At 44.5% G+C, this 12226-nt stretch overlaps 1 protein-coding gene across 1 annotated transcript in view; it reads right to left on the reverse strand.

Annotated features, from left to right (window-relative positions):
- LOC101879663 (alpha-2-macroglobulin) overlaps positions 1-4162 on the reverse strand; it is a 41698-nt gene extending 37536 nt beyond the window's left edge. The window contains exon 1 of the mRNA XM_034062789.1: positions 3906-4162. Coding sequence (XP_033918680.1) covers positions 3906-4162 — 257 coding nt within the window. The remainder of the gene's footprint in view (positions 1-3905) is intronic.
- Between the last annotated feature and the right edge of the window lie 8064 nt (positions 4163-12226).

Below are 12226 nucleotides of genomic sequence, written 5' to 3' on the forward strand. Positions count from 1 at the left end.
CGAAAGGTGGCTGTGATAATATGAAATCTGGAATGTTTTTCATAAAAGGAGACACTGCATAGATTAAGACTTCAGCTCAGAAAAAGTCACATCAGAAAGATATAAAGTCATGATGTGCACAAAAGAAAATATGGTTTGTTCATCACCCATGACAACATGTGTAGTAAACACCAGCACGTGAAAATACTAAGCAGATGTCTTACAGAAGGGAGCAGAAACATTTTTGCTAATGTACAAATTTAAACTGAGAAACTTCAAGCTACCAGTTGCTGTAAAATCCAAATATACAATTCTGGTGTGGACAGTCCATGGCTCTTGAGCTCCTGAGTCCAAGAAGGGCAGTATGCCCAGGCTGCATCAGGTAATAGACAGCAGCTGACTGTTCTTCCCTTTGTGAGGATCAAAAAGATCCAGCAGTTGCCAACTGGATATTACCCACTTGGATAATTAGGGTCTTACCTGCATGTCCAGACAAGTTCAGGCCATCAAAAGAAGCTGTTAATTCTAACTTGCCAGTAATGAAGGCATATGCTACCTGCCCTATAGCACTGGCTACATAAATTTGGTATGAGGTTCTTAAGGGCAAGAAGATCAGCTCCTCCTGATATGAAGGTTATTGAAAGTGTCCTGGGTAAATTAATTGCCCAGAATTGGCTAGAAAACATAGCAGCAGAGCTGTAATCTGTGCCACGGTAAAACCTTGAACTTCTAATAGGAGCTCCGTAACTCTTCAGAAGATGGGAAACTTATTTCCACAGTACTTGCCTTGCTCCTCAGCAAGGTCCCTCATTACCTACAACTGACCACCAATACAGATAGGATACAGAGCCAATGTAGTCCTCTGGTCTGACGGACCATTTTTATGGGCCTAGTATTCCTTTTTCCCTGTGAACATGCAAAAAAAGAAATATCCAGAGCAGAAGGTTCTGATGGAAGTTCAGTCTGCAGTGTATATTAATCACTGTATGCATGGGGCAAAACCTATGGTGTGGACTGCTCATACTTTTCCATGGAGAAATCTAGTGCCAGATGGTGCCAGCCCTGGGGAAACATTGCTATACCCATCCAGAGCTACATTACTGCCTGAGATCTGGGCTTTTGGGAAGTCCTAAAGCTATTGTGGAGGCAATGGGACCCAGGCAGTACCTCTGTTTCTCTCATCATGAAACAACAGCATAAAGTGGGTTGAGAAGCCAGATGGCAACTCTGGTCATGCTGTGGCAGAAGCAGTGAAAGGGGAGAGCTTCAGCCACCCCAGGAGTGACCTAGAGTTTGTGACTATCTGCTCTAGTGCTCCTCTTCCTGCACAGCCTTTCCATCACAGCTTCACCCTGTGCCTGCTTCGCCTAATGTGGTTTCCCCTACCCTCTGTCAGTGGCACTGGCAACTTGACTGTAATGTCCCATCTGCTAAAGGGACAGCGTGACCTAGTTTGTGGGGAGTTTGGCCTCATTCCTTTTCCTGTTCACTGTTCTGCTGAAATTTTGGCCAATGCACAGACCTTCCCCCTACACCAGCTTCCCTGCCTTTGAAAACAAGGATATAAACCATGCTGTTTATAGACCTCCCTTTAGCTGTTTTGGGATGTGTTAGTGAAAAGAGATAGATAAATTCAAGTTCTATGAGAGCTTTAAATAACTTGGGTCACAAAGCCCATGTATAGACATACCAGGGCAAAAAAGCATCTGAGCTGCCAAAAGAGACCTCGGCAGCCTCTCTACATCCAACCAACTGTTCTGACAACAGAGGCAGTGACTCTGTCAGAAGCAGGCATCAAGAAACTGTAGGTGACCCAGAGAAAATGGCTGAGGCAAAAATGATGAGTTTGTCTATATAGAGAAGGTAATAGTCTAGCTGAAGACGGACTAATGTCTGCATATGGACTCTCAGCAACCTCCTAGAGCAAACAACCAGCCAAAGAAGGCAGTGAATTTCATCAGCCCCACCAATCCAAATCCATACATGCCAATTCAATGAACCTGCCTTTCCAACCATACACTGTGTATTCCCAGGAATGTCCACTGCACAGTAAAATGGCTTGCATGCACAACCACATACCAGAACAGAGGAGCAACACCTCCTGTTGAATCCTTCCAGCACAGACCAGCAGCAAGAAAAAAAGATCATCTTGCTGTCAGTATCTTATAGCATCATAGAATTTTTTTGCTAGCAAGGCACCTCTGGATGTCTCAAGCCCAGCTTCTCTCCACAGACAGAACCACTGCAAAGGGCTCAAGAGATAGAATTTCCACCATTTTTCTTGTGTCACCTGCTCCAATGCTGCTCTAACTTGGTAAGTTTTTCTAATATGTAGTCTGAGACTTAACTGTCTCTTGTGCAGCCAGACACATCTGAGACAGAAATAGCAGCAACTGTTGCTGCTCAAAGAAGCAAACTCCTACTTGTGCAGAGCACAGTAAGCAAGTCTCAGCTGGAAGCCTCATTTTGTCTCAGTTCAAGGCTGGCTCCCCTTCTGTACTGTACGCAACATCTGATCTACCCTGTAGCACTTAAAACAGAACCACTACCCTCATACTACCTAGCAATTGACTGCTCAGACTCCACTGCCTCCCTATGGGGCTCCTGTCTTCATTCTGTGGATCCCAACTACATCCCTCTCTTCCTCACCTCTTCCTTTCATCATTCTTCCTTCTCCCCTCCCAAAATGGGGCTCAGGCCAGGGACAAAGAGCAGCATATTGCTCACAGGAGGAGCAGTCTGAGCAAATTCATTCCCTTTCCCTCTGATGTTGGGCAGGTATGAATAAAATAATTAATCATTAATTAATTGCATCAGATCACTGTAGGGACACCAGAGACCTCTGCCTGACCTCAAAGCAGACTTTGCTGGCTGGTCTGTCCCAGAAGCACCCAGACAGGGCAGATGAATGAGGGGTTGATGGTACAGTGTGAGTGAAAGGTCCTTCAGTCTGAGTTGGTCACTGCATCACCTGTGACCACACAGCAAGCAGCAGCAGTAGTGCTGCGCTCCCTGCTACAGATGCTAGCCCTACTGAAGTGCTGCTTGTGGGCATGAAATCCCTGTAGCAAGCATTACAAGAGCTGCAATGGTGGTGGTGAGAGCTGTGCTTCTGCCAGCACAATGCAGCAGGAGGCACAATATGTGACAATAGCCAGGGTCTGAGGAGGGAGACTGCTCCTGTCCAGACTACAGGCTTCAGAGCAACCCTCTGTGGTAGGGGAGGCTGAATGGGGAGACCAGACTCCAGACAGCCTGTGCCTCCCTGGGCTTCCTCTCTCCTCAGTAGAGCAGGCGCTGCAGCCATGCTGCTGGTCTGCTGAGCCCTGGGGTGGATGACCCAGGGAAGGGTGCCAGTGCCAGGCTCCATGCTGGAAGAGGAGAATCTAGGTCACACATCCTCTTTTGGGAACAAGTACATCTGATGCTGCCAAGGGAAACAAACTGGCTTGAAAGAAGCAGGAGAAAGGGGAGCAAACTGGCTTGAAAGCAACAAGAGAACAGGGAGAAACAGCCCAGGGACTGAAATAAGGATACTGCAGGAAAGGTCAGTACACAGATTCTAGCATCATGTCCACAAAACCCTAGGAACCTAAAGGTTTCCAGGCAAGAATATACCCAGGCAAAGATGCTGTGAGGAGCCAGAGCTGGACTAGCAGGCAGCTACAGGGCAAGAGTGTGAGCACTGGCAAAGCTGGGGAGGGGATAGGTGTATATGTCACAGGGTTGGACAAGCAGGGGTTTGCAGTGTGGGAGTGGGGAGCACTGGCAGAACTCCCTGTTCAGGCAGCTCAGGGCTTTGCTGGTAGTGGGATACCAGGCAGGAATGGAAGAAACTGGCACCATTGTTTGACAGAAAGGAAGAAAACTGAAGGAAAAAGCTGCACTAAGACCTCCCCCCCACCCCTTGCACATGTGTTGCTTACGGTTCTGTGGTAGGAGAGCTGTTTCCAGGAAAGAAGAGAAGAAGGAGGAAGATGTTTGGTTTGCTGAGCAGCCCATTCTTCCCCATGGTGCAGAGCAGGCTGTGGTGAGGCAAGCAGATACACTGTCTGGTCCGGTGCTGCTGTTTTTCTGCACCTTGTAATTCCACTCCACTCTCTGCTCCGTCAGCCTTTTTATAACTGCTTTCTGCAAACAGCCCACGGGCTGGAGGAGATAAGGGCTGGGGGCCAGGACCCATCCGGAAGTGGGGAGAGGCAGTAAGGAGGAGCTGGAACAGAGGGACAGTATTTGCCCAGAGACTTTCCAAGTGGGGGAAGGGTATTTATTGGATAGTGCTTATATGAGAAATCTTTGAATGATTCAAATCCTGCTTCCTTTAACCCATCAAAATCCAGTGTTGGGGAAAGCTTTGTTCATCTCAAGGCAGCATAATACACACTCTACCTTCTCTTAGGGTAGCTTCAGATTAGATATTAGGCAGAAGTTCTTCCCTGTGAGGGTGCTGAGGCACTGGCATGGTTTGCCCAGAGAAGCTGCGGCTGCCCCATCCCTGGCAGAGTTCAAGGCTAGGTTGGATGTGGCATGGAGCAACCTGGTTTAGTGGAAGGTGCTCTTGCCCACGGCAGGGGGTTGGAACTGGATGTTCTTAAGGTCCTTTCCAACCCGAACTATTCTATGGTTCTATGAAATGAACTATGTTCAACATAAGGTAATATTCCCTTTGGGCAGATCATCCAATCACAGGACTCTAATATAGGGTACTGTGATCTTTTGAAGCCCAAAGCCAGGTTTATAATTATTTTAAGAACAAAATGAAACACACACAGAGAAACACTGCCCATGTTATGTTAACAGAATACTGCAGTAGTTTGCTGACAGAGTTGCTAATAAAGCTGCTATAAGTTAGGCAATCTGTCAGGAATATAACCCCAAATGGGGTGGGGTGCTAGTCTAGATATGGAAGTAAGTTCTGCTTCCACTGTGAATATGCACAAACATTACACCATGTTGTTGGAAGACATCCTTGCTTCCCCAGCATGGTGATCATCTTCCGTTATTTGGTGTTACCAGGAGTGCAGATGTCTCAGGTGTTCCAAGTGGCTCCTCCTTCCCTTTGCCAGCTTCAGATTTGTGCTGCTGTGAGTCTTGTTTGTAACAAAAGTCACTCACAAACAGTGCTGCTTCACTTGACTTGGATCTTCTGCAAACCCCTGCTTGTAGCATCTTACCCAGAAGTTCATCTGGTAAGAAAAGAAGTTTGCTAAATTCCAGCATGTCATTGAGCAGAAATACTCAGTCCAAACTATGAGGACTCCCTGAGAGCCCTAACTAGGTGGCTGCTTTGCACCAGTCCCCAGAAAACTGCAGAACTACAGCTGTAGGGCTGTCAGCATGCCCCCCAGTGCCTGTGCAGTGGAAGGACTCAGTAACGCTATAGAGACACATGACCCTTGTGAAGAGAAAAAGCTTCAACACAAACTGGCTCTGTGAAGCCATATTAATAGCAGAGGTTCTCTGTTCTGTGCAAGGGAGCTTATTAGATCACAGCAGCACAAGCAGCCCTATATGCTCTTTGTCTGAGGAGTAAGCTTTGAAAAAGTGTGAATGTTAAGACTGAACATTAGCTATACAGTGTGCCTTGACTCTGATGTAGTAGCCAGAAAAAACATAGGGAAGAGTGGTGCAGAGGCCCAGGAGAGATATCTGGGTATAAAGGGAATTTTCAGGATGGTGTTCGAAAATCAGGCACAGCCTCTTGTGGAATAAATTTTAGCATCATTTATAAACCACAGAAGTTACGAAAACAGTTGGGAGGCAGGCAGTGTCAGCTGGGGGGAAGCGTGATATCAACGTCATATGGGGAAGGAATGAACACGTACTCACACAAACCAAAAGATTCAGAAGAATATCAGTTAGAGATGGAAATACTGATAAAAAGATGGCTGTATAACTGTGAAGTGATGAACAGAGCTTTCTCCAGAAGTGCCTCCTATCATCTGTCCTATCACTCCCATCTTTGACTTCTCCTGTAAATAACTTGTGGAAAACAGCAGTTTTCAAAGCAATGGTGCCCTGGGCATTTGCTGGAACACAACTCATCCCAAGTTGCCTGTTGTCTTTCAGGCTGCTGTAAACTGAAACCAAAAAGTAATCTGAATGAACACATGCAAAATACATTTTAAGGATGAGCATGGAAAAGTAAAATAATAGATCTACAGGGCCATCAAAACCGGTGATTCTGTGGAGACCCTATCCACTATCATCTACTTCCTTCTCCTAAGGCATTTACCATCCATGGAGTGTAAAATACCTGTTTCTCCATCCCCCAGGAACCACATAGCTCTCTGACTCCCTAATGCCCACTTTGCTCTGCAAGCACTAACTGCCCTTTAGTTCAGGCAGTCAGCTGGTGCTTCATCTGGTTCCTCTTCTCACAAAGCTCAGAACAAGTAGTCTGAACTTAGTTTGAAAGCTTCTGGGTGCTTTTTTAGACTTGAAGGAGAGATTTTGTGTCTGAAAGACTGTCTACTTTTTCCAACAAGACTAGCTGGTCTAATAAAAGATAGCAGTGCTGAAAAGGGCATGCAAAATCTTTGCCATACACAGTGATGGCTTCGGTGAATTGGCAGTCACGATTTTAACCACAGGAAAGAGATTTCCTCTTACAATAATACTTCATATGTGTCTGCGGTCAGTGTGTACCTGACAGAACAACAAGCAATCTGTGTTTGTCTACTGTCTTCAGTGACTAGTCCTTTAAGCTTAATCGTATTAAGCTGCTACAAAACCTAAGTGAAACATTGTACCTAACTGTTCATCATAAGGAATTTGAATTAGGCCACATCACAATAAATAGTTGATACAGGCAAAATGCCTATATCAAATTTCTTATAATCCTCCAAGAATAGTGGATTTCTATAGTAAATGACAAGAATTAATTTTGGTCCATCCTCCTTGAAAGTGAATGGTTTCATACGTTTACTCTCACTCTTAAAGGCAGCATATCTTTCAACTGTTTCACAAAATATTTTTGAAACTTCGTTATTTCCAATTCTAAACTGAAACTATGACATTATTCTAAAACTTTATTCTGTTCCAATAAACACTTGGAAAATTACCTTACTTGCAGATAAATCTCAGAAAGGTTACAGTGATTGGTAAGTTGCATGTGATGTCGCATTGGATTTCCTTTCCAGGTACTATCATTGAAATGGAGCAAGACACCAGGTCGATAAGAAATGGATGACGTGGAAGCACTTCTACTTTGCCTATATCATTATGACTATTTTATTTTATTATTTTCTGGAGCATTTAGTTCTCCACAGTATTTCCTTCACAGGTTCCTTTCCACCAGCACTTTGAAATTTACTATTTTGAGCTGAACTGATGGGCACAAAATTTCCTATAAGCCTTACAGTCTTCTCTGCATTGCCTAGCAAAAGTGATAGAAAAATGTGAAATGTCCTATATCTCCAAGTTTAGGACTGCTACAGAAACATATTTCCCCATGAAAATAAGATATTCAGTGTGCAATATTAACTACCTTAAACCAAATCTGGTCTATTTTCCTCTGACTTCTTTTCAGTTTCTGCAGTTCATGTTCATAGATGACAACCAATTGTCCAGTAACAGTGGCTCACCAGCCTCTGCAACTGCGGGAAAAAAAGGTGTCTGTGGTGGTTGTAATACCCTTAATACTATCCCAACACTTTTATCTACAGGAATCCTTGTCTGCAATCTTAAGCAATTTTGGAACCATTGTCACCAAAGGTAAATAATCTCAAGAAAGACACCTGTTATTTACTGTGTCCCTGTTCTGCCTTTTCAAGGACTGTAACACAATGTTCAGCTCTTAAAGCCAAACCAAAACAATAAACTTAACTTCAACCTTTGGCTTTCAATAAGAGGCATGTGTTAAAAGAAAAAAGCTGAGGAAACAGTTCTTATTGTGCCTAAGGTGGTCCCTGCACTTTCACACAAGAACCCCTGGTAGAAATGAGCTGCTGTAGCAAAAGGAATGTCTCTTTTTAGTACCTACACCAGCTTTGCATGGGGACTGATGAGAAAACAATCACTTAGATTTACAACTCTGGTTGACATGTTAGGTCCTCAGCTAAAGGCTGAAAAAAAAAAACCCAACCCAATATTTTTATTCAAAAGGAAATTTAAATAATTATATTAGTTTTCCTGGCCCATGTATTTAAAGCAAAGAACCCCAATGCAATTTACTTCAAATGACAATCCTTCCTTGCACCTCTGCTTTTTTTTTTTTGTTGCACCTTGTTAGGCAGGGCAGAGCTGGTCATGTTTGGCTTTTCAGGTCAGGGAAAGGGGTATGAGTCGTAATGCTGTGATGCAGATGGAGATCATGGCATTTATCAGGACCCTTTCGTACAGTGTCCTGCTACAGAGCTCTGGCTGCATTATACCACTGCACTTCCCTCCTGTTTTGGGATACCCTGCTCTGTACATAAGTGATTGGAAGGGTGGAAGGATTGAAGGACAAGACCTTGCTTAAACAGTGAGGAGAGAGCCAGCTGTGCATCCCACACTCAGTGCACAGGAATTCCCAGATGAGCTTTATCATGGCACAGCCCCTGGGTCACTGAGTGAGTGCAGACACACATTGCCTTGACAGGTGAGACAGAAAGTGGATTCAGTGGGGCCTAGAGCTGGTCACTTCTAGTGAAGCAGAAAATACGTGACATGGTTACGCAATTGCCTCTGGTAATAACCCAGCCTTCACCTCCTCATGGGTACTGAGCCAAACAAAGAAATGTGCAAGGTTAGCACTTTCATGGCATACACTCAGAGCCCTGTCAATACGCAGCATAGTGATTTCTTTACTCCCTCCACCTCTGCCGGCTTCTCTCATATTTTGCCTGCCATCATTCACAGATGACACATTTTAAGTCTCCCACCTGTTCTGTTATACACACAGTGTGACAACAGGGGGTCCGGGAGCCTTGCTGAAATCACATTCTTAAAGGAGGTCCTAGTTTGCCCAGCAGGACCACTGGTGTGGCAGGGGAGTAGAGGACTCCAGGGCAGGATCAAAAGGCACCAGGAGATCAGGGTGCTGCACTTGCAAGAGGATCAGGAACATGAAAAGTAAGAAGTTTCCCTGTTTTTGATTTAATGCTTTGCATTTAGGATTCTCTTGACCCTCAATAGGCAACCCTTCAGGTAGTTGAGCAGAAAGAAGCTTTCCCTTGCCCTTGAGCACAGGACTAGCTGACACAACTTTGTTTCTCCACTTGAAACATTTTTAGGGACATTTTTCATCGTTACTATGAATAAAAAAATCAAAAAGTGCATGAGTGATGTTGCTCAAGAAGCCCTTAGCCAATGTTACACATTTCTCAGCCTCTGGTGCCATAGATGTGACTATGTTTCTGTGTCACCTGTCTGATGAATCAGACACTGGGAGTCATTTGGCTGCACATATGGTCCTCCCTAATTGTCCACCAGGTAGGTGGCAAATTAACTCATCAAAGAAAGATTAGAAAGCAAGGCTCAGGTGTTTCCTCAAGCATTTTATTGAAGAAATTGACACATTTCTGGCACATTGCAGGTCTTCTCTGATGAGTGAATTGGTTGGTCATCACTCACACTTCATATTTGACAGAGGGAGGGTGATGAGAAGACCTGAACATCAAGTAGCTAACAAAGAGCTGGAAAAGAAAAGAAGTCATAGGGCTGAGCTGTTGCTGTGTCATTGTTTAACAGCTTGGCACTATTACCTGTGACACTGCAGGGAGAGAAGAGGATTTGAGTCTAAAGATGAAGCAACCAAATTCCCTGGACCAGGACTCCTTTGTCTAATGAGAATGCTAGCTAAGCAGCTGAGGAACCTCAGCAAGAGAATGCTACTACACTGCAGCTCGTCTTTCTCTAGATTTTGCATCCTGCTGCCCACATTGTGGATGAGACAACATCTACAGTAAAAAAAGCTTATATTCAGTTTCCAGAATGAGTGTGCAACATTGTAATTCTATGACAATTGTAAGTCCTCTTCTTCTTAACTAGGCCATGGCATCAGCCCTTAGCAAATCCTTCAGTGTGAATTTTACATGAGCAGCAAAGCAATTCCCATGCCACAATAAACTCTACAAAGAAGGCTTTAACACAGAGGAGTAAGCTTGACAGAACAATTCAGTCCAAGACATTCTCATGTGATTGTACTCTGTTATCTCTTTTATTTCACAAGAACCTGCATTTCAGGATAGCTTTTAATGTACTTCTAATAGAGCGATGTACAGAAGCTGCAGAGCTGCAAGGGCACTGGCAGACAACCATAGCAAAGTTCTGAATTTCCCATTTCTCACAGTATTATTAACTCAGTCCAAGGACCTGCACAACGATTTCAGTGGGTACTTGTATCTGTCTCTGTTCTCAGGTAGCTGTTTTAAACTGAGATGTGCAATACCAAGCACAGTAAACCAGTGTATAGGAGCTCAGGGCATCTCTTGGACCAGTGAGCCTGATTTTTTCACACTTCATAGAATCACGGAGTCATGGAATGGTTTGGGTTGGAAGGGAGCTCAAGATCATCCTCTTACAACCCCCCTGGTATGGGCAGGGACACCTCACACCAGACCGTGTTGCCCAAGGCTCTGTCTAACCTGGCCTTGAACATGGCCAGGGATGGAGCATTTGCCACTGGGGGAAACAGAATTTGCTTAGCCTGAACATCTTGCCAAAATTAAAGTAGTTTTGACCATCTAAGACCTAGAACACCCCCTGAGTCTCCAGGATTGATTGTATGACCCCTCAGGATTATCAGATTACAGAGGAAGAAATGACATTCAGCCTAGTGGGTATACCCGTCTTGCTCCGTCAACAATAAATATGCTTGTCTCAGTTTCAGGTGCACAAAATCTAAAAGTGAAATGAGACACACAGGTTCCAGAAATCTGGGAGGTATTGGGATGCAGTTTAAGGAATATTGCTGTTCTCTGTGGGAGTAGGAGCCAGGGAGAACATGTTCTACATGTAAAAATCAGGAGGAAAAACATAAGCATGGGATGTTCATTAGATCTGCCTGCAAGCAGCAAGTATCTTTTTGAGTTAAAGGATGAAATCACATAACAAACATTATATTTTCAGCCTGCAGAAGAAGAGTCTGCAGTGGGAAATATGCACTTGATGTTTTAATAGTTCAGGTTTTGCCTGACAGGAAAAGAAAACTCCAAAAGAATGATAAAAACGCAGCTTGCTTTTTTTCAGGACCTTGTTTATTCCCAGAAAATTATGTTTGGCTGAACAGGATAACATTTGGCCAGACCTTAGGGGGACTTTTATGAGTTCCACATGAGATGCTGAAGCCTTGGTTGATTTGCCTCGAATCCCCCAGAAAGATGAACATCCTGTATCCACATCCACTCAGCCTGCTTTCCTTTTCAGCTTTGTTGCTTTAACTACTGAGTTCTCTTGCTGTAGTCCAGTCTGATGCTCATTCAAATCCAGATGGTTGCTACAGTTTGGGGTGTGTCGGGAAAGCAAAATTCACAGCCTTTCTGGCTTCCCTTCTGCTGCCAGTGAAGTTTCAGTTTTGGAACTTGGCATGGAAATCTGCACTCTACCCAAAGCTGTTTCATGCCCCACAAATTCCTCATCTGTGTAACTTAATGAAGTGGCTTTTTGCAACATCACTATCATGTGTATCCTGCATGGCCAATCCTGTGCAATTCTGAAAGTCACACATGGCTAACGGATGCTGTATTTGGATACCCTGCTGCCTGCGGAGACTCAGATATTTAGTTTATTCACAAGCCAGGCCTCAGCAACTCAGAAACACTGACTCAAATTATTTAGTACCTTTTGCAAAAAATATTGATTTGGGAAGAGGGATATTCTGTGTTGACATGATTTTCACTGGGAAAAATGAAAAAATCAAGTCCACACACAGTTTTAGTAAATTACCTGGTGAAATGGATGTCTTCAAAAAACATACTATTCCTCAGTATTTGAACAGTTCGCATCTTTGCTTAAATTCTTGTTCATGCTGTTGCATGGCTGGTCCTTCCCTCTCAGCCCCATGACAGCTCTGTCCCTTTCCCCCCACTCCTGTGTGATGGATGGCCCCAATACACTGTAGATAAGCCAGCATGGGGCTGGACCCCTCTGCCTGTGAGCAAGGCAGCTGCAGGTATGGGAGGGGTGGGCAAAGGCTGCTGGCCAGGTTGTTGTTCCTGTGTAAGAGGAGCTGCATCCATACTTCTCTCCAGCCCTCCTGATGCTGCTCTGCTTCCTCATTTCTAGCCATGCGTCCCTGCCCCATTGTCCCCTCTGAGAGGGC

Source organism: Melopsittacus undulatus, chromosome 5 (genome assembly GCF_012275295.1).
Source record: "Melopsittacus undulatus isolate bMelUnd1 chromosome 5, bMelUnd1.mat.Z, whole genome shotgun sequence".
NCBI classification, from domain to species: domain Eukaryota; kingdom Metazoa; phylum Chordata; class Aves; order Psittaciformes; family Psittaculidae; genus Melopsittacus; species Melopsittacus undulatus.